This window comes from Syngnathoides biaculeatus, chromosome 4 (assembly GCF_019802595.1).
Source record: "Syngnathoides biaculeatus isolate LvHL_M chromosome 4, ASM1980259v1, whole genome shotgun sequence".
NCBI classification, from domain to species: domain Eukaryota; kingdom Metazoa; phylum Chordata; class Actinopteri; order Syngnathiformes; family Syngnathidae; genus Syngnathoides; species Syngnathoides biaculeatus.
The window spans coordinates 24,522,728-24,549,344 of NC_084643.1; the positions used below are offsets into that span (position 1 = coordinate 24,522,728).

The 26,617-nt window shown below is 40.6% G+C and overlaps 1 protein-coding gene across 3 annotated transcripts; it reads left to right on the forward strand.

Moving 5' to 3' along the window:
* Positions 1 to 26,567, forward strand: tango2 (transport and golgi organization 2 homolog (Drosophila)). 3 transcript variants are annotated; one of them, XM_061816548.1, is made up of 9 exons: positions 1 to 190; positions 1,092 to 1,214; positions 4,990 to 5,078; positions 19,691 to 19,810; positions 20,274 to 20,391; positions 24,370 to 24,437; positions 24,567 to 24,717; positions 25,283 to 25,448; positions 25,563 to 26,567. In XM_061816548.1, the coding sequence occupies exons 2-9, from the start codon at positions 1,159 to 1,161 to the stop codon at positions 25,584 to 25,586; spliced, it is 792 nt and encodes a 263-aa protein (XP_061672532.1). In that variant the 5' UTR covers positions 1 to 190; positions 1,092 to 1,158; the 3' UTR covers positions 25,587 to 26,567. The 3 variants fall into 3 exon arrangements, with proteins under 3 accessions (XP_061672532.1, XP_061672533.1, XP_061672531.1); XM_061816547.1 differs by having other exon boundaries at positions 4 to 190; positions 25,283 to 25,387; positions 25,563 to 26,562; XM_061816549.1 differs by lacking the exon at positions 19,691 to 19,810 and having other exon boundaries at positions 25,283 to 25,387; positions 25,563 to 26,565.
* Positions 26,568 to 26,617: the final 50 nt, after the last annotated feature.

Here is a 26,617-nt window from a genome sequence, read left to right on the forward strand (position 1 = left end):
AAAGACGGGCGAGGTCCCAGACGACAAACGCTAATCGAGCCCGTCACACTAGATTCAACGATGAAGGACACCACCGTGACTAAATCGAGCTCCTCTTTGAGAACGCTGTCTTAAACTGTCCCAGGCAAGCAGTGCAAAGCAGTTTAAGTTGTACAATAACTTCACGAGCAACTCGTGAAGATGACCACCAGTGAGTAATGATTTACGAAACTTTTTCCTCACAGGATGACAGATTCATGTTTGCTTTATTTTTTCCGAAATGCCGAACGGTAGCAGACTCTTGTCTTGCTAATGGTAGCTGGTGCATTTGACCGTTCAAAATAACACTATAAAGCTATGAAAATATGCGTGTAGCCTAGTTTATAGTTGTACTGTGAGCAGGTAACATGTAGCCAGCTGTATTTTTAGTGTAATGCTGCTGTATCTGTCCGTGAAGAAGGATAAAACAATGAAACCTGTTGGCTGGGTCATTGCTACCAGTTCCACAGCATGTGCAGTATTATGAGTTACTACAAAACATACTGATAGTGATTGGAGTTCATCAGTTAAAATGAACGTGGTCATTTCTGTGCTCCGATAAATCAATTCCTATTGACAAGGTCCAAATAGTCAGCTTTATTCCATCCACGTAATTATAGTGAAATTTTGCACGTTGAACACCTAATAATTTCCAACCTTTATAGAGCCAAGGCACATATTTTACAATTGAAAAATCCCACGGCACAGCAACAAAAGTAAATGTCACCAAAATGGATAGATTAATTACTTTGTGTATGTACTTCCTGCCATTTAATCGAAGAGGATTTTTATGATGTCTGTCATTGTGCCTCACTGGCATAAATAAATTAATAAAGATACATTATTTCTTGGAAATAAATGCTTTTTTAGCAATTACATAAAATTGGATAACTTCCCATGGCACACCTGAACAGCGCTCACAGCACACTAATGTACCCCGCCACACTGTTTGGGAATCACTGTAATAAACTACGTACCTTACGCCCAAACCCTAAACGCAACCACCCTGAACCCTAAACCCAACCACCCTGAACAAATGTTTGTTTCCTTTGCTGTTATTTTCTTTCTGGCAGATATGACCAACTTTTGAAGCCCTGTGTGGACTGTATAAAAGCCTTTCGCCAATCTCCCACAACATCCATGTGTATCATTTTTATAAAATTTGACCCCCGGCCTGCATCAAAAACTGCATACAGGTGATATTACACTTTTATTTTTATTTTGTAAATTTGTATACCTATTATAATTAGCACATCCCAAAGAGAAGGAGACGATACGGGCAGCCGTGCAATGAAGACATGGCGAAAGGGTGGCGCTATAAGGCACCGTAGGTAAATACTAAGGCCATGGTCATCAGGCTATACCGCAAAATTGGGAAAAGTGTACCTAATTATATTCAAACTAGTAAATATTAACTCTTAAAATGCAAAAACTAACATAGATTCAGATGCCCAGTAGAATTCAAAATGATAGTTCCGAGTAAGCACAGGTGTCATGATGTTTGAAAATGAGAACTTTCAGATCAAACTGAGTTTGAAAAAAAAAATGTATTTAGGTTACATTATATCTGTTCCTGTTGAATTAGTGGCGTATAATCATTTTGCTTTGTGGAATAGCTAGTCTGACAGCACTATGGCTGAAGTCGTTGGTTGGAGATGAATATCTTCGAAGCTTGGTTTCACTCCCAGTTCAAAAATCTGATATTTTCAAAATTTTATTGATTTTTCTTTCCAGAATGTAGCTATTGTTTAGCGGCAGGTTTTTGGACACTTAATGCACTACTTGGTTTTATTTAGAAAAAAAATGACTTTTAATGTTTATTTAAACATGACACAATACACTTCCTAATTTAGTCAATATTGTGTAATGTTGCTTGAAAATAAAACATTGTAGTTGAATGAACAAAGTTGTATTTGTTAAATACCCAGACATTTCAAAATAATATGTGGTAAATGCAATACCGTGAAACTTATCTATGCACAAGAAAGTCCTTTCGTAATGTGAATTTTTCATGTGGAAACACATTTTTCATGTAAATAGTCTAAACTGTTCTAAGACACCCCCCCCAGCCAAAAAAATAAGCATTCAAAGTACACAGTGTAAAGAATAATACAAAATTATGTTCATTTACCTTTGCCATTTGGCAAAGAGAAGGGTGAGTGGCAAGCAAAAGGCATCGTGGGGGACAGAAGAGGAGGTAAACATTTGACAGCTGAGAGAAAACATTCGTGCGAACGTACACAAGCACACAACTTAAATCCACTAAAGTTTCCAGGGCCCATGATGAAGAAAGACGAACAAATTTTCAAAAAACACAAACTGACATCCCTCCTCACTAATGGGATGCCAGGAAGATGCTACGGTGATGGCCAATGGGACAGCAGCTCTATCCCGCCACACAACCCATGATACAGGATGTTTACGTTCAGTGGAATTTGGGGGCTGCAAATCCAGCGCCCATTTTTTACTTTCGTATCCTGAATTTTCCTTAGTAACTAGAGAGAATATTTTTGCAAGGTGGCATTTTGTAACATGAATTTTTCATGACTAGAGCTGTTCGTAAGTAGACGTACCACTTTATTAGTGCTATTAGCCCTTGTTCAGTTTCTTGTTCGTTTTCAGTTCCTGGTATCACTAAACGTACTTTTGTCTGGAAAAATAAAATGACAGCCAAAATAACTCGTAAGTTTGATTTAAGAGCTGATATCTAGTGATTTTCCATGGTTTTCTTGGTAGTAACCATAATCTCTGAATACAATTAAGGTTTCACATCTAATAGGACAAAATATTATTTTGGCAAATGTTTGTCATTTCTTTTTTTTATTCATTTAATATACATTTAGTGATAGTACACATTAAAATGAACATACTTACTTACTTTTTTTTCCCCATGACTATACATACCGTACACACAATATACAATTAGAGGCCACCTTGTGGTACACATCCATGCCGGTTATCTAATTTGATTTTGGATCAAAACTAAATGTGAGCCTGAACAACATTTTCAAAATGGATGGCGAGATAAATGGCTGATGTTTTCAGTAGTGTTGACCTGCCGGTATATTGAATAGCACAACGCAATGTTAGGGTTTGCCCGTTTGGTTTTTGAAGGGGTGGGGAATATTGTTTTTAAAGGCCCATGAAATGTACTGACCCCTAAGAACCTGAGTGCATTGGGGCCCCTAATTAATCTTGGAAGACAGAAATATAGATTTTGCTGAGAAGAGATCAGCTGATGTACTAGAGGTCAACCGCCGAGCATCAAAGGCACATCATGATAGGTTGTCGGCACGGTGCAATGTGAGCTTTTGCTGCTCTGGAAAGCAAACTTTAATGATGCCACACACAAGATCAAAGTGTAAGCAGGCCTGGTGGGCAAAATCACATATGAGCAGAAATTGAAATTGCAACCTGTATGGAGAACTTTTTTCCTCCTATTTGGTGAGCACAAGGGAAATGAAACGCGTCACATCAGAGAATCAGTTTCCTAAATCTTCAGGCCATTTTTCTGGTGGACACAAATAAATTTACGGTACCTCAGTTATCTTATTTTCACCATTTTGTGCTATGGGTATGAACCTCGGAGCGTTGGAGTTGATCTGCCATTTTTGTTGTTGGAAAATGAGTTTTTTTTTTTTTTTTTTTTTTTTTTTTTTAATCATTGGTCGGAAATTCAATGTGAACATGCAGCACCATGACTGATTAGTCATGAGTCAAGTAAGGATCAATGTTGGGTTTTTTTGTATTCTTGGCTGATATAATGGGTCACACTTGCATTAACACTTTGATATATTCTTTTATAACCTTTACGTATGCAACAGTCTTAATTACACATCAATACTGTAGCAGCTCGTAGTCTATATATAGCACTGTTGTTACTGAATGAGGACACACTGTTTCACCTTTCCTCAGGTTGATGTCTGAGTCAGTGCACAAACACCTTTGATCTAATATCCTTAGGCAGGGTCAGAATCCCACAAACAAGGACAGAGATGGACTTTGTCCAGTTAGGACGTTTGCTCTCAGCCTTAGGGGGATTTATATAAAGCCGGTCTCCACATCACACCCTAACTCGTACAGATGGCTCATTGTGCAGTAGTGCACACGTTTGCATTGCACGCTAAAAGGTCATGCCGCCTACTGTATTTTCAATTTAGATACTAACAAATGATGAATGAAATACTCTAAATAGCTCATTGGTGTGAATGTGAAGGCCAATAGTTGTAAGCTTATATGTGCCTTGCGACAACCAGTTCAGGGTGTTGCTCCCCTCCTGGACCAAATCTGTTGTGATAAGTGTCAGCACACCTGGAACCCTGGTGTGGATTAGCGGTACGGGAAATGGATGGATGGATACAATGTGTGTAGGTGTGTATGCGTGTTTTGCGTGCTTGTTTCTCCATTTTCTTTACACAGTAGTTAATGAAATCTATTTTGTTCAACTATTCCAAACAGCTTTTTCTTTGTGTGCTAATAGAGACACATTGTGTTGTACATATTCATAGGAAAAAAGTTATTCATGGACTTTATTATAAATAGAAGAATAAGTACTGTATAATAAAATGATTTGTATGTCCAGTCCACTCCCTCCAGCTGATATATTTTCTGTAGTGTGTCATGACTGATGCCTGTGAGTGAGTCATGAAAAGAATTGCTATGAGACTGTATAGTTTTCTATTGTGTACAGTATGCATGATATCAGCACTGAACAATGATTTGAAACATTTTGGACATTATCATGAAAATTAATGTACATGTTGCACAATTGATTAAAAAAACTAATATAATGCGTTGTGATACTCCCATGCCAAGAAAAATATTTGAAGTGGGATACACTATTATGATGTAAAGGTGAAACAATGTTTTGTGGGGCAGTGATGATGCATATGTAAAATTCACTCAAAAAATGTTCGTAAGTGACTTCCTGAATCAGCAAAGAGACTAACAAGATCCCCGCTCTCCCCCAAGGCTAATTTTGGCTGCAAACAGAGATGAGTTCTACAACAGACCATCAAAGCCTGCAGATTTTTGGGGGACCAATAGTGACATCCTCAGTGGTAAGTCATTTTATCTTCGAACCGAGAAACTCAAGAGTAGTTCACCAATCAGGTGGTTATACTCTATACCATTAGGCCACAGCAAAGATACACCAAGGTTTCTATGGATTCTTTTAGTGGAAAACACAGAGCATATGTTTATTTTGATCATTTTTTTGTGTTTCTAACTGTACTTGAAGCATGGGCCATATTAGATTCTGTTGGTATTGTAACCTTCAGCAAAAATGTAATGGTATCACGTTATTGCAATTGGAGTGTTAAATGGTATTATTTTCAAATGGTAAGGTAGTAAACACCTTTTTAAAGGGGAAATCCAGTGGTTTGCATGAACAATGTATCCAATAGGTCATGTAATATGTACTCTATTTTGACAATGTGATGTTAATTTCTCTGTAATTTAATAGTGTTTTATCGACAAATACGAATTTTCAGGGGCGCTGCCATTTTTGCGAGTCACATGACCTACGTGGGTGGATGTGACATGTTACGTGCCATTTCCAAACGCTTGATTACATGGGACACCATTTATGCCCAGCGCTGATTTCTCTGATTTATCCTCATCTGATGAAGAAATAGCAGTATCAGTTGATCGGGAAGATGGAGGAATACTTCCATACAGATTTGAACCTGTGGCTGTAAATAATGTTGAATATTCAGATGATTCTTCGGGGGGAATGACGCGTAGTCTGACTACTCGGAGGCCTACGAGCGACATAAGTGTGTAAACAAAGGCCCCCGGAGCTCCAGGCCAGCAGCCGCGGATGGTTCTTTGGAGGGGAATGAAGCGGAGTCTGACGAGCGAGCTTCGGCAGCCGGAGAGGCGAAGCTCGGCTAACAGCCTCCACGGATCCCAGAGCTCGGCTAACGGCCTCCCCGGATGCCGGAGCTCGGCTAACGGCCACCGCCGCCAAAGCCTGGCTCGCAGCCTGCCGCAGGAGCTCACTTGTCAGACTCCACATCATTCCCATCCGGAGAACCATCCACAGCTGCCGCCCCGGAGCTCCAGGGGGCCTTTGTTTATGCACTTATATCCCGTGCGTAGGCCTCTGAGTAGTCAGACTCCGCATCATTCCGTCCGAAGAACCATCCGAATATTCAACATTATTTACAGTCACAGGTTAAAATCTGTATGGAAGTATTCCTCCATCTTCCTGATCAACCCATACTGCTATTTCTTCATCAGATGAGGATAAATCAGAGAAATCAGCACTGGGCATAATGGTGTCCCATGTAATCAAGCATTTGGAACGGCATGTAACACATCACATCCGCCCACATAGGTCATGTCACCGCGAAAATGGCAGCGCCCCTGAAAATTTGTATTTGTCGATAAAAGTCTTCTTAAAACACTATTAAATGAGAGAGGATTTAACATCACATTGTCAAAATAGAGTACCTATTACATGACCTATTGGATACATTGTTCATGCAAACCACTGGATTTCCCCTTTAAAGTCAAACTAAAAAAATGCCCTACCTTAAGTGAGCGAAAACAAGCTCTTCACTTGTAAAAAAAAATAGTGTATACTTGTGAAAAATACTTAAAATGCCTACATTGTGTATTAGACGAGCATCAACCTATTGCCCAGCAAAATGCATTAAAAAAACAAATTTAGTTTTGGCTAAACAACTTACTGTTGTATCTTACAAATGTAACCAATGGTAGAGGATTCAAAGAAGTGACACAAGTAGACTTTACACCAATCCGAATTGGTTTAATCGGAATCGGGCAATAATTAGCATTTTATGCTGATCAGTTTTAATTTCAGAATTTGCCTATCCGATCAACGTCATTATAAGCTCTACAAAAGACATTTACTTCACGTCACCATTGTGGACATAAAATTTGAATCCTAGTTTATTTTTAGCCTTGTCACTTGTCTTTAAACATCGTACTGTAATTATCTGATCACTGATAAAGTTATGGAATAAAGACATGGCAGCTTTGGACAAAAAAAAAACACATCTGGTACAGACAACGCATAATGCCTGGATCAGACTAGATGATAACTTAGGTCTTTCCCGATTGACCTGTCAGAGTACTCTTGTATTGCAATACCACCAAATCCCATTTTTTATGATCACTGGGCTTTTTCTAGTCAACTCAAACGTGATCGGACACACTGATAAACGTGGCGACTATGACAACAATGGATTGCGTCACTTGTATGATGAGGAAAAAAATGTGTGATGGTCACCAGTGCTCAAGATAGGACTTTCATTCACTGACTAGATGCATGACTTTTTGGAGGTTCTGCCTCACAGTTCTGAGGACTGGGGTTTAAATCCCGGCTCTGCCTATGTGGAAGTCTTCCCGTGCTTGTTTGGGTTTTCTCTAGACACTCCAGTTTTATCCCACATCCCAACAACATGCATTAATTGAAGACCCTACATTGCTCATAGGTGTGATTTTGAGTCCAAATGGTTGTTTGTTACTGTGTTCCCTGTGATTGGCTGGCAGTTCAGGATGTACCCCGCCTCCCGCCCGAAGATAGTTGGGATAGCACTCCCGTGACCCTTGTGAGGGTGAGCAGCTCAGAAGATGGATGGATTCTCTGACATCTTTGTTCTGGTCAGAACCTGAGCTTCAGCATTCTAAAGGAGCTGCAGATGTTGAAGGTTTTTTTTTTGTTGTTGTTTTTTTTTTTTTGTCAGAAGACCATTACAATAGTCAAGTCTACTTGAGATAAAAGCTTGGATGAGCTTCTTCTCGTCTGGTCGAAATATGAAAACCTTTACTCTGGATATGTTCTTCAGATTACAAAGGCCAGTTTTCGTAATTGATGTGATATGACTGTTCAAAGTCAGGTCAGAATCTATCAGAACACCATGGTTTTGGACATGTTCTTTGCTTTTTAAAGATAGTGAGTTCAGGTCTTTATTAACAGCAATCCTCTTTTCTTTACTGTCAAAAACTATCTCTTTTTTTGTTTTGTTTTTTAATGAAGAAAAACAAAACACATAGTCTCTGTTCACAAAAACTACTCTTGATCAAATATTAAATATTTGGCACAAATGAACAGATTAAACCCTTAACTGGCACTATACAGTGTTTCCCCATTATTTGTGGGGGTTACGTTCCTTAAACCCCCGTGGATAATGAAAATCCGCAACTAGTAGATGCTGTATTAATACACACTGGTTACACTTTATTTTTGATTTCTGTTCAGTTTGTGCCCTAAAACGCGCTCTTGGATCATGCAGCAAGCAACGGTCCAAAACACACCAGCAAGTCTACCTCTGAATGACTAAAGCAAGGTTTCGGAGTGGCAAAATCAAAGTCCAGATTTAAATCAAATTGAGATCCTGTGGTGTGACCTCAAACAGCTAGTCCATGCAAGAAAACCCTCCAGTACAGCGTAGTTGAAACAATTCTGCAAAGAAGAGTGGGACAAAATTCCTCCAGAGCAATGTTAGACTCATCATCAATTATCGAAATGCTTGATTTCAGTTATTGCAGCAAAGGGTGGCACAACCCGTTGTTAGGTTGCGGGGGCAATTACTTTTTCACCAAGGGTCAGAAAGCTTTGGATTTGGGTTTTTTTGTGTTTGTGTGTGTTTTAATAAATTGAATTGTCATTTGAAAACTGCATTTTGCATTTCCTTGGGTTGTCTCTGAGGGATATTAAAATTGGTTTTATGATTTGAACCCTTTGTGTGCGATAGGCAAAAAGGAAAAAAAACAGAAATCTGGTGAGGGCCAAATACTTTTTCATAGTACTGTATATGGCCCTGTGTGAAAGAAGGGGAGAGAAAGGACACATCTCTGGAGTCTGGAACATGCTATTTTTGGTATAGTAATTTTTTTGGGCAGTTCACCTTTGGCAACTGATTCAGAAACAGAAAGCACTCTAATTAATTGCGGCTCATGAAAGCAAATTACCTATGATGAGTATTGTATCTCAACAGTGTCACCAGGATCAAGCATAGTGGTGTGATATGTTTAGCTGAAATATGAGACTTTCAAACATTTAAAGCATTTTTTTAGATTTATTAACAATGACTTTGTACTTTAAGTCACTAATGGTGTAGTGATACACAAGCCTGACTTTGGTGCGGGCAGCGTGGGATAAGTTCCCGCTCAGTGATGGTGTTGAAATATGACCTGCAACTGACTTGTGACCAGTTCAGGATGTATTCTGGCTTTTGCTCAATTTTAGTTGGGATAGGCACTGGGTCTGCCGCGACCCTTATGAGGATAAGCGGCTTGGACCATGGACATGGACTTTGTACTTTAATAGGTGTCAGGGATCTCAAACTGGCAGCCCACAGGTAATTTGCCCAAGATGATCTTTTGTGGCCCCCACCTTATGATGAAAGTTAAATGATAGTGCGGCCCTGATGTTTATATGAATGGCACTTTTACAGTGCTGTGTGGGGAGCTGATAAACATGCATATCAGAGTTGGGTTGTGGCTCTCGGGGACGTGACATCGACCAGGCTTGCTAAAGCAGAGAAACATATACATTGAGGAAAGTTAGTGGTGTTGCCGTGAATAATTTTATAAGTTTTGCACACAACTTGTTTACACCAGCTTCCTTGCTAATCTTATTTTGTGTGAATTAATATAAAAGACGTTTTTTTTTTTTTTTTAAATTTCTCATTTAAATTGCGTGTATGTGCGCCGAGGCTGCGGCCCAGTCTCAGCCAGATTGTACCTCCAGTGGCCCCAAGGAGGTGAATTGAGTTTGATTCCACTGCTCTAATGGGAGAGCCTGGACACCCTGTGGAGGAAACCCATTTCGGCCACTTTTATCGGGATCTTGTTCTTTCGGTCACGACCCACAGCTCATGACTATATGGAGGGTAGGAACATAGATCGACTGGTAAATTGAGAGCTATGGCTTTGGACTTGGCTCACTCTTTATTACAACGGATTGAAAGTCTACATCACTGCAGACACTGTACTGTTCCATATGTCAATCTCCCGCGCCATGCTTCAAGTTGTCAGCACTGCAGTCATAGCCACAAATTCAATCTTATTAATAATTGCCAGAATTTCCTCCTTCCTTCTTTGTTTTCCAGTCTTGCTCACCATTTTAAGCAGTCCTTCATTTTTTTGCATCACAGGTATAATATCTTCTGAAATAAATGGAAATGTACCAAACATGAACAGGATCTTTTAATTTGAAGTCCAAAGTAAATTAACAAATACAACTTTTTTTTTTAAATATAGCAATTGTAATTTCAAAGGAAAAACAAACATAAAATGGGATCTGCAGCAATATTGCCACTCCCTTGACATTTGATTGCACACCCTTTGGCAGCAATGTCAACCTCCTAACGTGTCCTATCAAAAGGCTTTTTCCACTTCTCAGGTAATAATTTTGTCCCACTTGTCTTTTGCAATTCATTCAAAATCTTGAACATTTGGAGGGTATCTTTCCCCAATGGCAGATTTTAGCTGTGGTTGTCAAAATGTGCATTTGAGGTTTCCTACAGAGATGATGCGTATTGGTGACGTAGTGAACCGGAAGAAGAAGGATGGGCAGACATTAAGTGGAAATATGGACAGTCGGGCAAAATAGTTTAAACACAACACGTGCGTCTGCGGATTACTTTTTATGCAAGTGAAGACGAGGAAGAATGCATCAAGCTTAGCCCCATTCAGGAAACTACAGTCATGAAGGAATAGTCTCTCTTGCACCCCAGAATCTAATGATCACGCTGTCATATTTAACAATATAGTTCATTGACTAATGTTCAATACAGATTATGGCCTTTAAAGCTGGAGAAATCGATCATTTCTTTCTTCTGAAGGAGCAAATGGAGAGATAGTATCCACGTTCATCAGTCTTCTTCTCCCCTTTATAATAGACCAGGACTTCAGACGTGGGTCCTTAATTGATGTCTGCTTTTATGTGATGTGACAGGAATAAATGGCACTGCCCTATTCGTGAGGCTGGGGGGAGGGCATGAAGGAGACATAGCATGATGAGAAGAGAACCAAGCTTTGGCTCCCAGCGGGATTTGGGCTAGTTTTTTGTTCACTCTTAAAGCAGTAAGATCATTTAGCTCTACTGTTCATTGTCAGTTTAATTGGTCTTTCGTTATTGATCACCAGGAAATGCACTGGACTTAAATGACCTTTCCCCTCCCCTGACATGAGAAGTCAGAGAATGTCTAATAGCAGAAGCACATTTGTTGATTTATATGTTGTTGTTTTTTCATGATTCCAAAGAGAGTAATACTATGTATCACATGTCAGGCGCATGTCTTTTTTAATTCTATCTTTGTACTGTAAGTGGTGCAAATGTGTACAAAAACAATTAAGGCCTGGTACACACAAGGATTTTTAATCTTAAAAGATTCTTTATCTACTACAGACCCCAGACATGAAGATACTGGTATTGCGAAGTGGGAGGGCAAGTGCATGGAGCGATTAGTAGGTAAAGAGCAGGATTTTGTATGTGATGCGGGACTTGACTGTGACCCTGTTGAGATGGATGAGTGTAGGAGTGATGTGCTCCCAGGGTTGCCACGGGCGAAGACCCTAATACAGGGGTGTTAAACTCACTTCGGTCTGGGGGCTGCCTATGGTCTAATCTGATCTCAAGGGACCCAGATGCACAAACCCATAGCGTAAAGACATAGAAGTAACAATAAATCTGAGGGGGTTTTTTTGTCTTTGTTTTAGTGGAAAAAAGAAACACATAAGTCTTCATATTTACTGCCGAAGACAAATTTGTTGTGTGTTGTTACATACTTGGCCAATAAAGCTGATTCTGATATTTCAATTAATTGACCTTTTACAAAATATCTTATGATCTAGCCTTATTAAGAAAAGAATCAGAGTCAACTTTATTGGCCAAGTATGTAACAACACACAAGGAATTTGTCTCCGCCAGTCAGTGCCGTCCTGGTATGACATTCAGAACACACATACTAACATTTTTCTTTTCAAATCCGACACTCAGAGTCCACTTTACTCTTTTTTGGCTAAGACATTTTGCTGAAGAGGGTGTCAGTGCCAAATAAAAAGTAGATAAATATCCAAGGATAGAACAAAATGCCACATACAGACCCAGAAGCCATGTTGCTGTTATCAGCTGTATGTTCTGTGGCAGTGTAGTGTGTCATGTTGTCTACTCTGCCTAAAGGCTCCATCACAACATGACGTTCTGGTCAATGTCCTCTGAACATTTCAATCGTTCTATTTTTCAGCGTTCTCAAACGCAGATGACACGTGGCGTGTGATTAACGTGTGTCTAACGGACAAAAAGCGTATCCAACCCACGGAAAGCATGTAACAGCAACCAAATAAGATAGCCCTAAAAACCATTAGCGTGTGCAAATGCGTCATTGGGGCGCGACGAGCGATTTGTCAATGTAAGACGAGTGTATTGTGTGTGTGACCATTGGGTGAATAACGACAGAAAAGCGTTTTGCTGGTGTGTAATTTTTACAGTGGAACCGGCACTAAAACGTTGGAAAAGTTCATCGTCACTTCAGTTGTTGTCGTGATTTAGAACACTGAGCATCATGCCGTCGAGAAGAAAAAAAGTTAGAGCGTGGACTTCAGCAACTAGTGCTGCGAGTAAGAAAGCTTAAGCCTCTTTCATCACGAGCAATGTGTTTGGAGGAAAAAAAAACAGCAGGAGGAAGAGCACGTCCGCGAAGTCAGGCACCATGTGACACCCCCTGGGGACCCTAAACACCTTGCAAACCCCAGTGAGGACGGTCCGACAAAGAGACAAAAGAAGCAGAGAAAGGATTGCAGGATCCTGGACCAGCCTGTTGAGGATAGTCTGGTGGAGTTTTTCCGCGAAAACGAACTGCTGCTTTCTGGATCTTCCATAGCAGGTGCTCTCTACTGTAGCTTAATATTAACTGGACCTTGCTTTTACAAAGCATCGGTTTATATACCCATATGCATGGACGTTCGGGAAACGCTCGAATGACGCTCAATGGACGCCAAACAACGTTCGTTTCACTTTGGTTACACACTGTCTACGCTAGGGGATTGTTCAGTGGGCGTAGACAGGTTGCCAGTGAGTCGTTCACTGCAAAGCAAACGATTAAGTAACAACCAAGTAAAGCTAAAGTTACGACTGACTAACGATAGGCAAACGCGTGCAACACTCGGCGAACCTTGGTAAAACGTTCCATGGATGTGCTTGAACGTTCTGCAGCATTTAAAATTAAATGTTGATGAACGCTGGTCTCGGTGAGAAATTTTGTGCATGTTCAAAACTTTTTTTTTCGGACCGGCGTTCTCCGCCGATTCCCAGCGGTCATTGACGTTCACTGGCGTGTAAACAACACTACTCTGGAGCTATCCCGGCGACCATGGGCGACTACCAATGTTTCCTCAAACGCTATAGGACGCTGGCCAGAACGTCAAGGTGTGACGGGAACCATAAGATAGAGACCCAGCGGCTAGATCAGGAACTGCAGGTTTTTTTAAATGTACAATGAAATGTAATGTTTAGTCCGTGGACTGTGCTAGACCCCCTGGCAGTCCGATTCCGGCACGGCTGTACGTTTGACACCCCTGCCCTAGCAACTTAGTTTGTGACGTATCACCATGCTATGATGTAAACGACTGCATTCTGTAGTGGTAGAATTGGACTAAGGTTTTATTACTAAGTAACTTGCTATTGTGAAGGATACCCATTGATGTAATGATGATGCTCAGTAGTTATACAGTGGGTCAACGTGACTGCCATGGAGAATGGAAAAGAGAGACCGTAAATAGGAGGCCATCTTGCTAGAACGCGCCTTTATGTGCGTGCAATCGACTCATCTGCCACACCTGAATCAAGTGACGAGATGGATGATAGGCTGTCTTTTTTTGGGCACGCCATCACTCAATTGGCCAAAACTTGATCGCGATCAACGCATTAAGCACACATGGTCTACATCATTCACACTCAACGGTGTCATATTGAAACTAAAATTATCACATCACAGTAAACAGAATAGCATAACACAAAACAATGACTGAAGGAATAATTGACCCCTCCGTGGATGTTGCGCAATCCGCGTCACTGACCAATCAGAGGCCAGAGATCTGCATAATCTCAGACTCAAATCTCAGACAACGCTGGCTGGATGGTCCAGTATAGCTTCTGTTGGCGTTTTATCGCCTATTTGGGTTCTTTAACAATAGATATGGTTAAGAGGTGTAGTCACGGACTTTATAATAGTGACGACAGGTATCTTGAAAGGCTAGTTGGTGGAGTTCAATTTGTACCCTTTCCAAAACCGAAGACCCAGTACGAAAAATGTCTTTGATGGATCAAACTTTGTGTAAGACCGCATCATCAAATGAATCCATCTAAAATCAACCGGAACAGAAGACAGAGTACGAAAAATGTCTTTGATGGATAAAACTTTGAAGAAGACCGCATGATCAACTGAATCCATCAACCATAACAGATATGTTTGGACGAAGGTAAGTCCTATATTTGATTTTCAACACGTCTCATATAAATGAATTAGCAGTTCTTCGCTTGCATAATATAGCTACGTGTGAATGATTTTCACACTTGATCTGTGTTGAGCGATATTTTGCGATGATCTGACTGCACAAACGTGTCCCATTGTTCGGGGCTAATTAGCTAAGCTAAACCGGACTCGCAGTCCTAAAAGCCTTCGACGTGCACCGAGACACCAAGACTGAAGGAAGGATGTTTGAGGACACTAAAGTAGTGATTGTCGTACTCGGTTCGGCACTAATTAAAGAATAATTATTGAGGGGAGCGCGTGACGTTACACAAAGAAAACGAGAGAAACAACTTGTAAATCAAGCCTCCCCTTCTTTTCCTTCATACGGCGGTTCACAAACGGCTATACAGATACATATACAGATTCTCCACACAAGTGTTATAGGTATCACGAAAATAGGAAACTGTCAATGACGAATTCGTCTTTGGGTTATAATATATTATATTATGTGGCTTCTCGGTCTTCCTCTGACTCTGGAAAGATCTTGCGCTAATATCAATGGTTTCTCTGTCGATATGCATGTAAATACCCCTCGCTGAAATACTTGAATCCCTGCTGTCTGCTTTTCAACGATATTTCACTGTTAGCTAAGAATGCGAGTGAGAAATCAGCAGATAAATTGGACAGTTTCGCTCTATTTTTTTATTGCTGCGCTGATATTTTTGCTAATTGTTTGTCTGACGTCAGCGCACGTGGCGTGACGTCACTTCACGAGGCGTGGTTAAGTGCCCTGTATGGAGGGATCAATTGACACAAAACATGCACTTTAAACACTCCCTCAAAGGATGCTGGGAATGCAAAGCATGCTGGGAAGTGCTTGTTGTGCTATTCTGTTTGGAGTGGTGGTGTGATCATTTGTGTTTCAATTGACACTGTAACTCCCATTCGGTCAGGTTGCTCTTTTTCCACAGGCTTTCTTAGCACATCAACAAGCTAATATGCCGACATGACAAGAGGTTTTGATGCCAAAATGTCAAAGATTCCAAAAATGCCGTAAGAACTACATACAAAAGAAACCAAATACATGTGTAATATATTTGTGTAATATGAATACACAAATAAATGACAAAACACAAACAAGACACCTCATTGACCTTCTAACCAAACAGAGTTATTCTTCTTTCTTCTCTTGCTCTTTCTAATTAACTCCCTTCAAATCTTTGCTCCCAGTATATTTTGTAAAGGAAATGTCCCAAAATAAGTGTCCTGACACCAACAACATTGAACAAGGGTCCGCTATATAAAAATGAACAAAAAGAAATGTTTTCTTTCAATAACATAAATTCTTCTTTACTATAATTCACCATCGAATTCAAATAAATAATGAAATTAACTCAAATATTATAACTGACACTTATGGCAGCTACACTGTTGATGTCTTGCCTACATGTGTCAGTTTGGGGGATGTAAGCTTGTTCTTCTGCTTACATAAATAAAAGTGGAATTGAAGAGTTTGTTTTCAAAATGAGACATATCCGTTTTTTTCATTTTGAGAAAAGGGCTTGGTATTGAAGTGAAAACAATAAACTCAATTTATGTTTCTAACTATTGGAGGATGGAAAGAGATGATAAAAAGTAACTAAACACCATACTACAAAAAAATATTGGCTTTAATATTCACCGAGTTTTTTTGATGAAAAATTTCATTTTTTCTCCAAAATGAGACATATCCAAACATTCTATTCTTGGCAAAGTGAGACATATCCAAATTTCGACTTAAACCTTCAGGAGCAGCTGTATTTTTTTTAAAAAATCAGTTGCTTTTGATAGGCAATCGTGAAAACAATTTGCCTTTCAACATTTCAAGCATTTTAAAATAATATTTAAGACCATGACCACCACATTTAGAGAGTTAGGTATCAGAAATAAGGGTCAGTCACCAGTCACAATTAGCTCACTAATGTCAGATGTTGAAAAAGGAGATGAAAAAATGGGAATTTCTTTTAAAAAGGTGTTTTTCAGTTATTTAGAAACTGTTTGTTTGTTCAGTATGAGGTCTTGGAAAGGCTGAGTTTACATCATTGTAATTTTGTGTATCTGTCTGCGATTCTGCAATCCGACATCTGCAGGCATTGCGTCACTCAGTTGATTAATTTTGTTTATAAGTTGATGTGAGATCATTAAGAAAGTAAACTGCTTCAAACCAGTCTACCAAGGTTAATATGGGTTGCGAGGGATACCAGCAGAAAAAAAATAGGTAGTCGATCTCTAACACACATCTCCAAAATGAAATCAGTTTCAAACTCACAAATTCACTGTTTGAAATCTGACTCATTGAGTCTGCTTTCTTTTGATTTTATTTATAGCTGTCGCTGTCGGGGGAAAGAACACTGCAGAATAGGATATTAGTCTGTAGTAGTAATAACAGTATTCATAATGCTCATAGACAGAAATTGAGTCTACTCCAAGGGTGTTGATTTCCTTTTAATGTCAACTTTTCTTAAGTCATAGCCGATAACTTTCCTTATAAAAAAAATGGCGAGAAAAAAAAATTGCATAGAATTATAAAAATTTATTCATTCATTAATGATCGTTGGTGAAATATTTTGAACTAAATTACTATTCAAGCATTACACAATCATAATGGGACAGCCTGCAAGTAAACCAGCACAATCCCTGATTCATTTATTCGATATTATTAAACATTGATAAACAAAATACAAGACTTAGTTCAGCTTGAAAGCAAGAAACACTGTAAAGATAAAATCGACAAAAATGCATGCCAAGGATCCAAATAAAATAACATGGTAAAATGTATCACATGGCAAAACAATGAAAAGGTTTGCTACTGACTGTACTGGATATTTTTCAGTGTAAACAAAAACAATCTACAAAGATCAAAAGTCTTTATTTTCTTTCAATTCATAAGTAGAAAAGAAACATGACTGATTCACACATCAGTAGATTCTATTAAAAATAGAATTCATGTAAAAGAAAATCCAAATGTGATAAAAAAGGAAACAATAGGTCAACTTCACAAAGAGGAAAAAATAGGGTCTACTATCATAGCAAGCGCTTCTTCTTTTCTAACCCGTTTCCGCTGGGTTTCTTTTCCTTCCCAGCTTCATTCTCTCCGGTGTCTCGTACATAAAATCAAACTCGGCATTAGCATCTCTCTCAAACGTGGGTGCAGCCATTTTGGATGATGATGTGGAAGATACCGGAACTTCCCTCTAGACGAATTCTGATTGGATGCTGCTTGCTTCAGCAGCGCACGCTGATTGAACGAAATTGTCGCATTTTGCTCTAAATAAGATCTCGATATGTCGCATTTTGAAATAAAACGCGATCTTCCTTGGCTGATATAGAACGATATGTCGCACTTTCAACAAAAATCAGAGTATCCCGATAACTACCATTCGGAGCTGGATAATTTTGGCGCGAGTTTCGTAAATCTGAAAAAAATGCCTATGTCGCGTTTTGAAAACAAACTCTTCAACTGTTTCTCACTGCTTCGTGAGTGCCACCAAGTGGTAGCAGCATGCATGCTCAACACATATGCTAGCGTACATGCATGCTATCAATGTAACAAATTGATTTGGTTGTACTTTATTGAAATGGTCATACAACAACATTTACAGATTTTGGAACTCGGTGCGGCCTGGAGGTGGGGCTCCAAGGCGTGCCTGTACCCATGGGGCTCAGCCGGGCACAGCTCGAAAGGGTAACATGGGTCCCCATTCCCATGGGCTCACCACCTGTGAGATGGACCATATGGGTCGGGCGCAATGTGGGCTGGGCAGTGGCCAAAGGCAGTAACCTTGGCAATCCGATCCCTAGCTACAGAAACTAGCTCTAGGGACATGGAATGTCACCTCTTTGGCAGGGAAGGAGCCCAAGTATGTGTGTGAAGTCGAGAAGTTCCGAGTAGATATAGTCGGACTCTCCTCTATGCACCGATAGATATAGTCGGACTCGGTTCTATGCACTGCTTGGGCTCTAGCACCACTCCTCTTTGGAGGGGTTGGACTCTGGTCCTCTCTGGAGTTGCCCACGGGGAGAGACGCCAAGCAGGTCCCCTTCTGGCAACTCCATCGTTCCACTGGGGGACTTCAATTCTCACATGGGCAATGACAGTGACAGTGCCTCTGGATTGGCAGACTGGGATGGTGGTCCCCCTTTTCAAGAAGGGTGACCAAAGGTTGTGTTCCAACTATAGAGGGATCACATTCCTCAGCCTCCCTCGTAAGGTCTACTCTGGTACTGGAGAGAAGAGTCCGTCGGGAAGTCGATTCTCTGATTCAGGAGGAGCAATGTGGTTTTCGTCCTGCCCGTTGAACAGTAGACCAGCAGACCAGCTCTACACCCTCGGCAGAATCCTCGAGGGTGCATGGGAGTTCGCCCAACCAGTCTGCATGTGTTTTGTGGACTTTGAGAAGGCATTCGACCGTGTGCCTCGAGGAGTCCTGTGGGGGGTTCTTCGGGAGTATGGGGTACCAATCCCCCTGATACGAGCTGTTCGGTCCCTGTACAACCGCTGTCAGACTTTGGTCCCCATTGCCGGCAATAATTCGGACTCGTTTCCAGTGAGAGTTGGACTCCGCCAAGGCTGCCCTTTGTCACCGATTTTGTTCATAACTTTTATGGACAGAATTTCTAGACACAGCCGAGGTGTAGAGGGTGTCCGATTTGGTTGCCTCAGCATCGTATCACTGTTCATTGCAGATGATGTGATTCTGTTGGCTTCATCAAGCCGTGATCTCCTGCTCTCACTGGAGCGATTCGCAGCAGAGTGTGAAGCGGCTGGGATGAGAATCAGCACCTCCAAATCCGACACTGTGGTCCTCAGTCAGAAAAGGGTGGCGTGCCCTCACCAGGTCGGGGATGAGATCCTTCAAAGTAGTTACTTATTAATTCCACTTAGTGATGGAAACCAGCTTTATATTATTATAGTTGGAACATTAATAAAACTGCGATTGGCTGGCAACCAGTCCCCTTCTGCCCGATGACAGCTGGGATAGGCTCCACCATTCCCGCGACCCTCGTGAGGATAAGCGGCTCAGAAAATGGATAGATGGATGAAGATTATAAAATAATTGTGGGAAATATGAATACAATTATAGATAGAAATGCTATGGCTATGACACGTCAAAGCACTGGGGTTTTTTTCGGGGGGGGGGGGAGTATGATAAAGATTCTTGCACTAATACCCCACAAATTAGGTCTAGACCTGGAATTTGGAAAAGAAGGAGGATCATGGCTGGGGATCAACAAGAACGGAAAGCTAGCTGCAATCACCAACTACCTGGAAGGACGACCCAACCCAGATGCCCAAGGACGAGGTTATATTTATTTTGCTTATTTATTTTTGTTTTTTGTTTCCTCCTTGGGCGGCACGGTGATGCGACTGGTTGAAGCATTGGCCTCACAGTTCTGAAGTCCAGGGTTCGACCCTGCCTGTTTGGAGTTTGCATGTTCTCTCCATGCCTGCGTGGGTTTTCTCCGGGCCCTCTGGTTTCCTCCCACATCCCAAAAACATGCAACATGAATTGGACAGTCTGAATTGCCACAAGGTGTGATAGGGAGTGCGACTGTTGTCTGTCTCCATGTGCCCTGTGATTGGCTGGCAACCAGTTCAGGGTGTACCCTGCCTCCTGTCCAATGACAGCTGGGATAGGCTCCAGCATTCCCGTGACCCTTGTGAGAATAAGCGGCTCGGAAAATGGATGGATGGATGTTTCCTCCTTTTATTCCATGTATAATTTTCAAAGTAATACAATTACAATCTGTTATTACCATCCACAGGTTTCCTTGTTTCCAATTACCTTGTAGACACGGACTTGGACTGCTACTCCTACCTAAAGAAGGTCTCAACAGAAGGTCACCTTTATAATGGCTTCAACCTTCTCACAGCAGAGTTTAAGTGAGTAAAGTATTTGCTGATGTTTGAATGCCGGAGTAATTGACATTTTCCTAAACTGCAGCCACAAATCTACTCTTTGCTATTTTTTTTCAATAGATCTTGCTCTTGAAAGGTAATTCTTTATTTTCAGTTATGTACTAGGGGCACTTCCACCAGTGAAGCTTTTATGCATAGAAGTTGAAGAGAAATGTTTTTTTACTTCCTCTTCCAATACTATTTGATAATTGCAGTGCTGTGAAAACTGATTTACCCCCTTCTCAAATTGTTATATTAGCCCAATTACCATCAGACCTGTTCAATAAAGAAATCCCTGAAACAGAATCTGTCCTGAAAAAAATAATCAAGTCTGACAAAAGATCTAAAATGGGTGCAACAAAATGATATGATTCAAAGAAATTCTAGATCAGAGGAGAAGTAAAGTAATTAACGTCTTTCATTCTGGAAAGGGGATACAGAAGCCATTTCTAAAGCTTTAGTATTCCAGGGAACTATAGGGAGAGCCATTATCCGCACATGAAGAAAGAAAGAAAAAAGTGGTTAACCTTCCCAGTAGTGGCGAGCCTACAAAGATTACCCCCAAAGAACAGCAATGACTCATCCAGGAGTTACCCATGCCATTGCCACAAACATACAATACAAACCATACCATCCCAGATCCTGGCTTTTGTCATTTCATCCATAACAGTCCAGAAGGTTCTTTTCCTCTTAGGCCTCGATGACACGACGTCCACAATTTCCAATATGAATTGGAAATGTGGATTCGCCAGAATACAGAACACTTTACCACTTTGCATCAATCCATCTGAGATTAGCTCAGGCCCAGAGACCCTAGTGGCGTTTTTGGGTGTTGTTGATACAAGACTTTTGCTTTGCATTGTAGAGTTTTAAATTGCACCTACAGCTGTAGCGCCGAACTGTATTTACTGACATTGGATTTCTGAAACTATATCCTTTACACATTCATGTCAGTCTTTGATGCAGTTGCGCCTTAGGGATCAAAGCTCACGGACAATCCATGTTGGTTTTTGGCCTTGCCGCTTGCATGCAATGATTTCTTTTGATAATATTGTGGACCGTACATGATGAAATCTCTAAATTCCTTGTAATTGTACATTAAGGAGCATTGTCCTTAAATTGTTAGACTATTTTCTCACCCACTTGTTCACAAAGAGGTGAACCTCACCCCATCTTTGGTTATGAATGAGCATTGCAGGGAAGCTCTTTTACACCCTATCATGGCACCCACATGTTTCCAATTAGCCTGTTCACCTGTATCTTGTTCTTGTGATGTGTTCAATTAAATATCGGTTGAACATGATTTGCAAAAGGTTGTATTCTGTATTTGTTGAATGCAATGTCCCAACTTCATTGGAATTGGGGCTATACACGTGTACATTTATTTCCTAACCCCAAAGAAACCACTCTTTGGCTGTGACTCATCTGGAGCTTGTGGTTGTCTTGCTTTTTCAGGCATGACAACCTTGATTAATAATCTATGTTCAGTGTTGTACACTCAAATGCTTTAGTCATTGAGAGCCACTGGTTTCCTGGCCTTAGTGGAGATAATGCCATATACTTCATACATATTTCAGTCATATCATCTGAGATGAGCTCTGCTTTATGTGATCAAGGCATAATGAACCATTTCAATTTCCAATAGCTCCCCATTCACGTCACTCCGATTTTCAAGTTAAAACCAAGGCAATATTTCAATGAACCAACCAAAAACCAAGGCAATATTTCACCATATCTTCTATGGTGTCTGCAACGAAGAAGGCCTGCTTCATAAATGTCTATGTGCACACAATTTGGCTGTTTCTCTAAAAATCGGCTTTTGATTACGTAGCTGATTAATACAGCCTCAAACAATAAGAAATGAGAATGAAACAATTCTGCTCTAAGATGCGTAATATGGCTGCAAATTTTGTGATAAAAGGAAAATAAACACATTTTTAAATGTTCGCTTGAAATGAATTAGCGTGTGTGCCATTTTAATAGCAGAAAATGTCATCATCCCACCACATTCAACAGTTTGGAAATTCCGCAAGAATTAAAATAATATTGGCATTGGCATATCAGTTGTTTTTATGAGCATCTGTTTTATAACCAAGAGGATCGCTGAATGGCATTTCCCTACATTGTTTTTTTTTTAAATATTTTTTGATTGATGTTACATAACACATTTTTCATTGTAGTCCCCACAAAGTTACAGGACAATGTCAAACTTGACCTCAGTATGCCATCTCTTTTAATATCAGTGTTACTGTAGAACAACTGTAATAATAATATGTCAATAATTACAATAAAAATACCATGGAAAAAAAACACCAAATTGAGCAAGAAAAACCCTAAAGTGGTGCAGCAGAACTACCAGTTTTTCCACTGTGGTCCCTGTACAATCTTAATAATAACGGTGTGTGTGTGGGGGGGGGGGGGGTATAAGAAATTATTTTCGGATGTAGTGTGTTGACAAGGTACTGGTACAGGTTTGTTTGTAATTCATCCATTCATGGTGAATGGTATCTGAACCACGAGCAGACCAAGCCCCTCAAAAAACATCTGGTATAATTCACCTCCGTTTGGCTGAAATGAGAGACACAAAATTTCTGTGATCACAGCAACATCTTAAAATGCATGAATGTTGTTTTTTAAAAAAAAATCGAATTCTACATGATCTATACACGCTTACAGTGTCACACTACTGATCTAGTATAAATTATGCCTAACCTAAGGAAAATACACTCCACATAGCCTGCTTTCCTCCTTCGATCATAAGGACTGTTCATTAGAGGTCTCCCAGCCAGCATGCCGATTACTTCACTCTCCAAGATCAGTAAAAGCCTTTTTGTCTGCTCTTCTCTACACATTCCCTGTGCCTCTCCTCGCTGGCTTTGACCTCCTGCTGTTCACTCATCACAGCTGAAATATGTCCCCCTGCAAGTCCTCACGTGCTTTCTAAGCAGATTTGTGTCAATTTTGCCATCGGTTGTATGTTTCTAGATTTCTAAATATGTCCAACATCCAACGTCCTTGGAAACGATGGTCCCAGCCCTTTTCAGGTCATTGACCAAGTCTTGTGGTGTAGTCCTTGGCTGATTCCTCACCTTTCTAAGGATCACTGAGACCCCACGAGGTGATATCTTGCATGGGGCTCCACTCCGATTGAGATTGACCGTCATGTTTAGCGTCTTCCATTTTCTAACGATTGCTCCAACAGTGGACATTTTTTCACCAAGCTGCTTGGCAATTTCTCCGTAGCCCTTTCCAGCCGTGTGGAGTTGTACAATTTTGTCTCTGGTGTCTTTGGACAGCTCTTTGGTCTTGGCCATGTTACAAGTTTGAGTCTTACTGATTGTACGGGATGGACAGGTGTCTCTATGCAGCTAACGACTTCACAGAGGTGCTTCTGATTCAGGATCATACATGGAGTGGAGGTGGACTTTTGAAGGCGGACTAACAGGTCTTTGAGTGTCAGAATTCTCACTGATAGACAGATGTTCAAATACTTATTTGCAGCTGAATCACACAAATAAATCATTGAAAAAAATCATACATTGTCATTTCTGGATTTTTTTTTTTTTTTTTTTTAGATTATATCCCTCACAGTGGACATGCACCTACGATGAAAATTTCAGACCCCTCCATGATTTCTAAGTGGGAGAACTTGCAATATAGCAGTGTCTTCAAATACTAATTTTCTTCACTGTATATATCAATTTTCTGACTCGATTATCCTCGCAAGGATCACGGGAGTGCTGGGACCTATCCCAGCTTTCTCTGTGCAGGAGGCCGATATTTTTCATTTTCATTAATTTCCAAATTAGGTGGCGGCTCCTTCAAAGATAATCTTTCTCCATTTACTGTTGTTGGTAAAGATCTGAAACTATACTGTCTTTTTCAGAGCAGACATTCAAGGACATCAGCAACTCTGTCATTAAGATATAAAATTTCTACTTTTATTTATGATATCCAATGTAGAGCCAAGCAAGATCACGTGTGTTACTATGGAAACAGAGGCAGCACGGAACCCATGCGTCTAAAAGCAGGTCTGTTTTGTATCTTTTTTTTTTGTTGTTGTTTGTTTGTTTATTTAATGGCTGCTGCTCAAACTGTTTTCACTTTTACTTGTTGTTGTTGTTGTTGTTGTGGCATATTTTGCATGTGACTCTCTACAGGAATCTACAGCTTGAGTAATTCCCTTCTGGACACCCCGTGGAAGAAACTCCTGCAAGGCAAGCGGCACTTCACCAGCGTCGTCAACAACCAGCCCTTGTCCAGTGATGGACTGGTGCAAGAGCTGCTGGCTGTGCTTAATAATGAAGAGCTGTACGTGGAAACCGTTACGTTCACAAACCACAACACAATACGAGCAAGTGAACACAATCATTTAAACTGTATTCAAATGTCATCTTTTAACAATATCGGTATCTAAATGCTTGCAGGGGTCTTATAAAGTTTTTGGCTTTATAAGCCTTAGATTACTGTGTAATGAACTGTACGAAACAGATTAAAAATACATAAGAACCAAGGAATTCATAAATATGAGGACTTGGGTTGTGTTTTTAAAGCTTTTGTATTGCAGTTAATTTTTCAAGCAATAACGTCACATATACCCATCCGCAACTTCATTATTTCCACTGCCAAATATTTTGTACTTAAACAATTACAAAGGAGTACAAAGTTCCCACATACACATCAAAATCTTATATGACATCTTGCAGAAAATTCTTTTTTCCCTTCCTGGAATCTTTACCGCAACTTGTCCCAATACCTCTGACCACAGTGTGTAGGTGAAGTTATAAAATGCCTAAACGTTGACATGAAAAACGTAGTTTGTTGATAAGGCTGCAGCGCCGAATCCCTAACTCTGCATCTTGTGTCTGTTGATCAGGAATTCACCTGATCCCGCTCAAGAGAGCCAAGGTGAAGGTTGCAGCAAGTCCATGATCCAGGCTGTGTCAGCCGTGTGCGTTCGCACTCCTGATTATGGCACAAGGTTGGTGACTAGGCTGACTAAGCCCAGATATCAACAAAGCATCCCCCTGGCTGGGGCTCAGGTGCAGGCTCAGTCCCTGACACAACCATCCCCACGTCCAATGAAGCAAATTAAGTGAAAAACATGTGCCCGGTTCCTGTTCCTGTTTGTATTTTTATACTGTTTGTTATTTCAGGACCAATACGATTATCCTGATTGATGCGGAGGGGAACGTGACCTTCACAGAGCGCACCATGCTTAGTTGTGACACAAACAACTGGTGCACCAGTTCTTTCCGATTCAAGCTGCACACATGAAGAAGTCATATAGGAAACTTCATTTTGTGCCTCGAAGTCACGCTGATTCTGGCTTTATCGTCACCAAATCATCATTTAATATCTGAAGCCCCTGTCACTCGAGAAACTCGGCAGCATCTACCAAACGTGGCTGCTTCGGTTTGTTGTTTTTATTCGTAAGCTATAAATGATCTCTGAAAATAATTTCAAAGATTGCCAAAGACATTGTTTTTTTGATGAAGTTGTTTTTAAATTCTGCAGATATGTTGTCGACTGCTGACAGCATCAATTAATCAGTGGATGGGACTGCTTTTTTTTTTTTTTCCCAAACACCTCCTATCCTGATTTGTCAATAGTTATTGGTGTTTTATACATCCATTGCAAGTTTTTGAAAAGTCAGCTTAACCATGTGTGTTCATCTTTTCATTGAAACTATTGATTCGGTGGAATGGTGGTGAAGCTGGTAAAGCGTCGGCCTCACAGTTCTGAGGTCCCGGATTCAATCCTGGACCCGCCTGTATGGAGTTTGTATGTTCTCCCCGTGCCTGTGTGCATTTTCTCCGGGCACCCCGGTTTCCTCCCACATTCCAAAAACATGCAACATTAATTGGACACTCGAAATTGCCCCGAGGTGTGATTGTTTGTCCCGATGTGCCCTGCGATTGGCTGGCAACCAGTTCGGGGTGTACCCTGCCTTCTGCCCGTTGACAGCTGAGATAGGCCTCCAGCACTCCCTGCGACCCTCGTGAGGATGAGCGTTAAAGAAAATGGATGGATGGAACTATTGATTCACTTTACATCAACCACACATTTAGGTTTTTTGGGGGGGTTATGATGAAAACACAGGGAATAAAACTTTATGGTATTGCAGATAGGTATCATGTTCCGTTGTGAGTTTTATTTTGTTCAGTGTCCTTAATTTCAGCAATTTTTTCAGAAGAAGAAATATATCTAC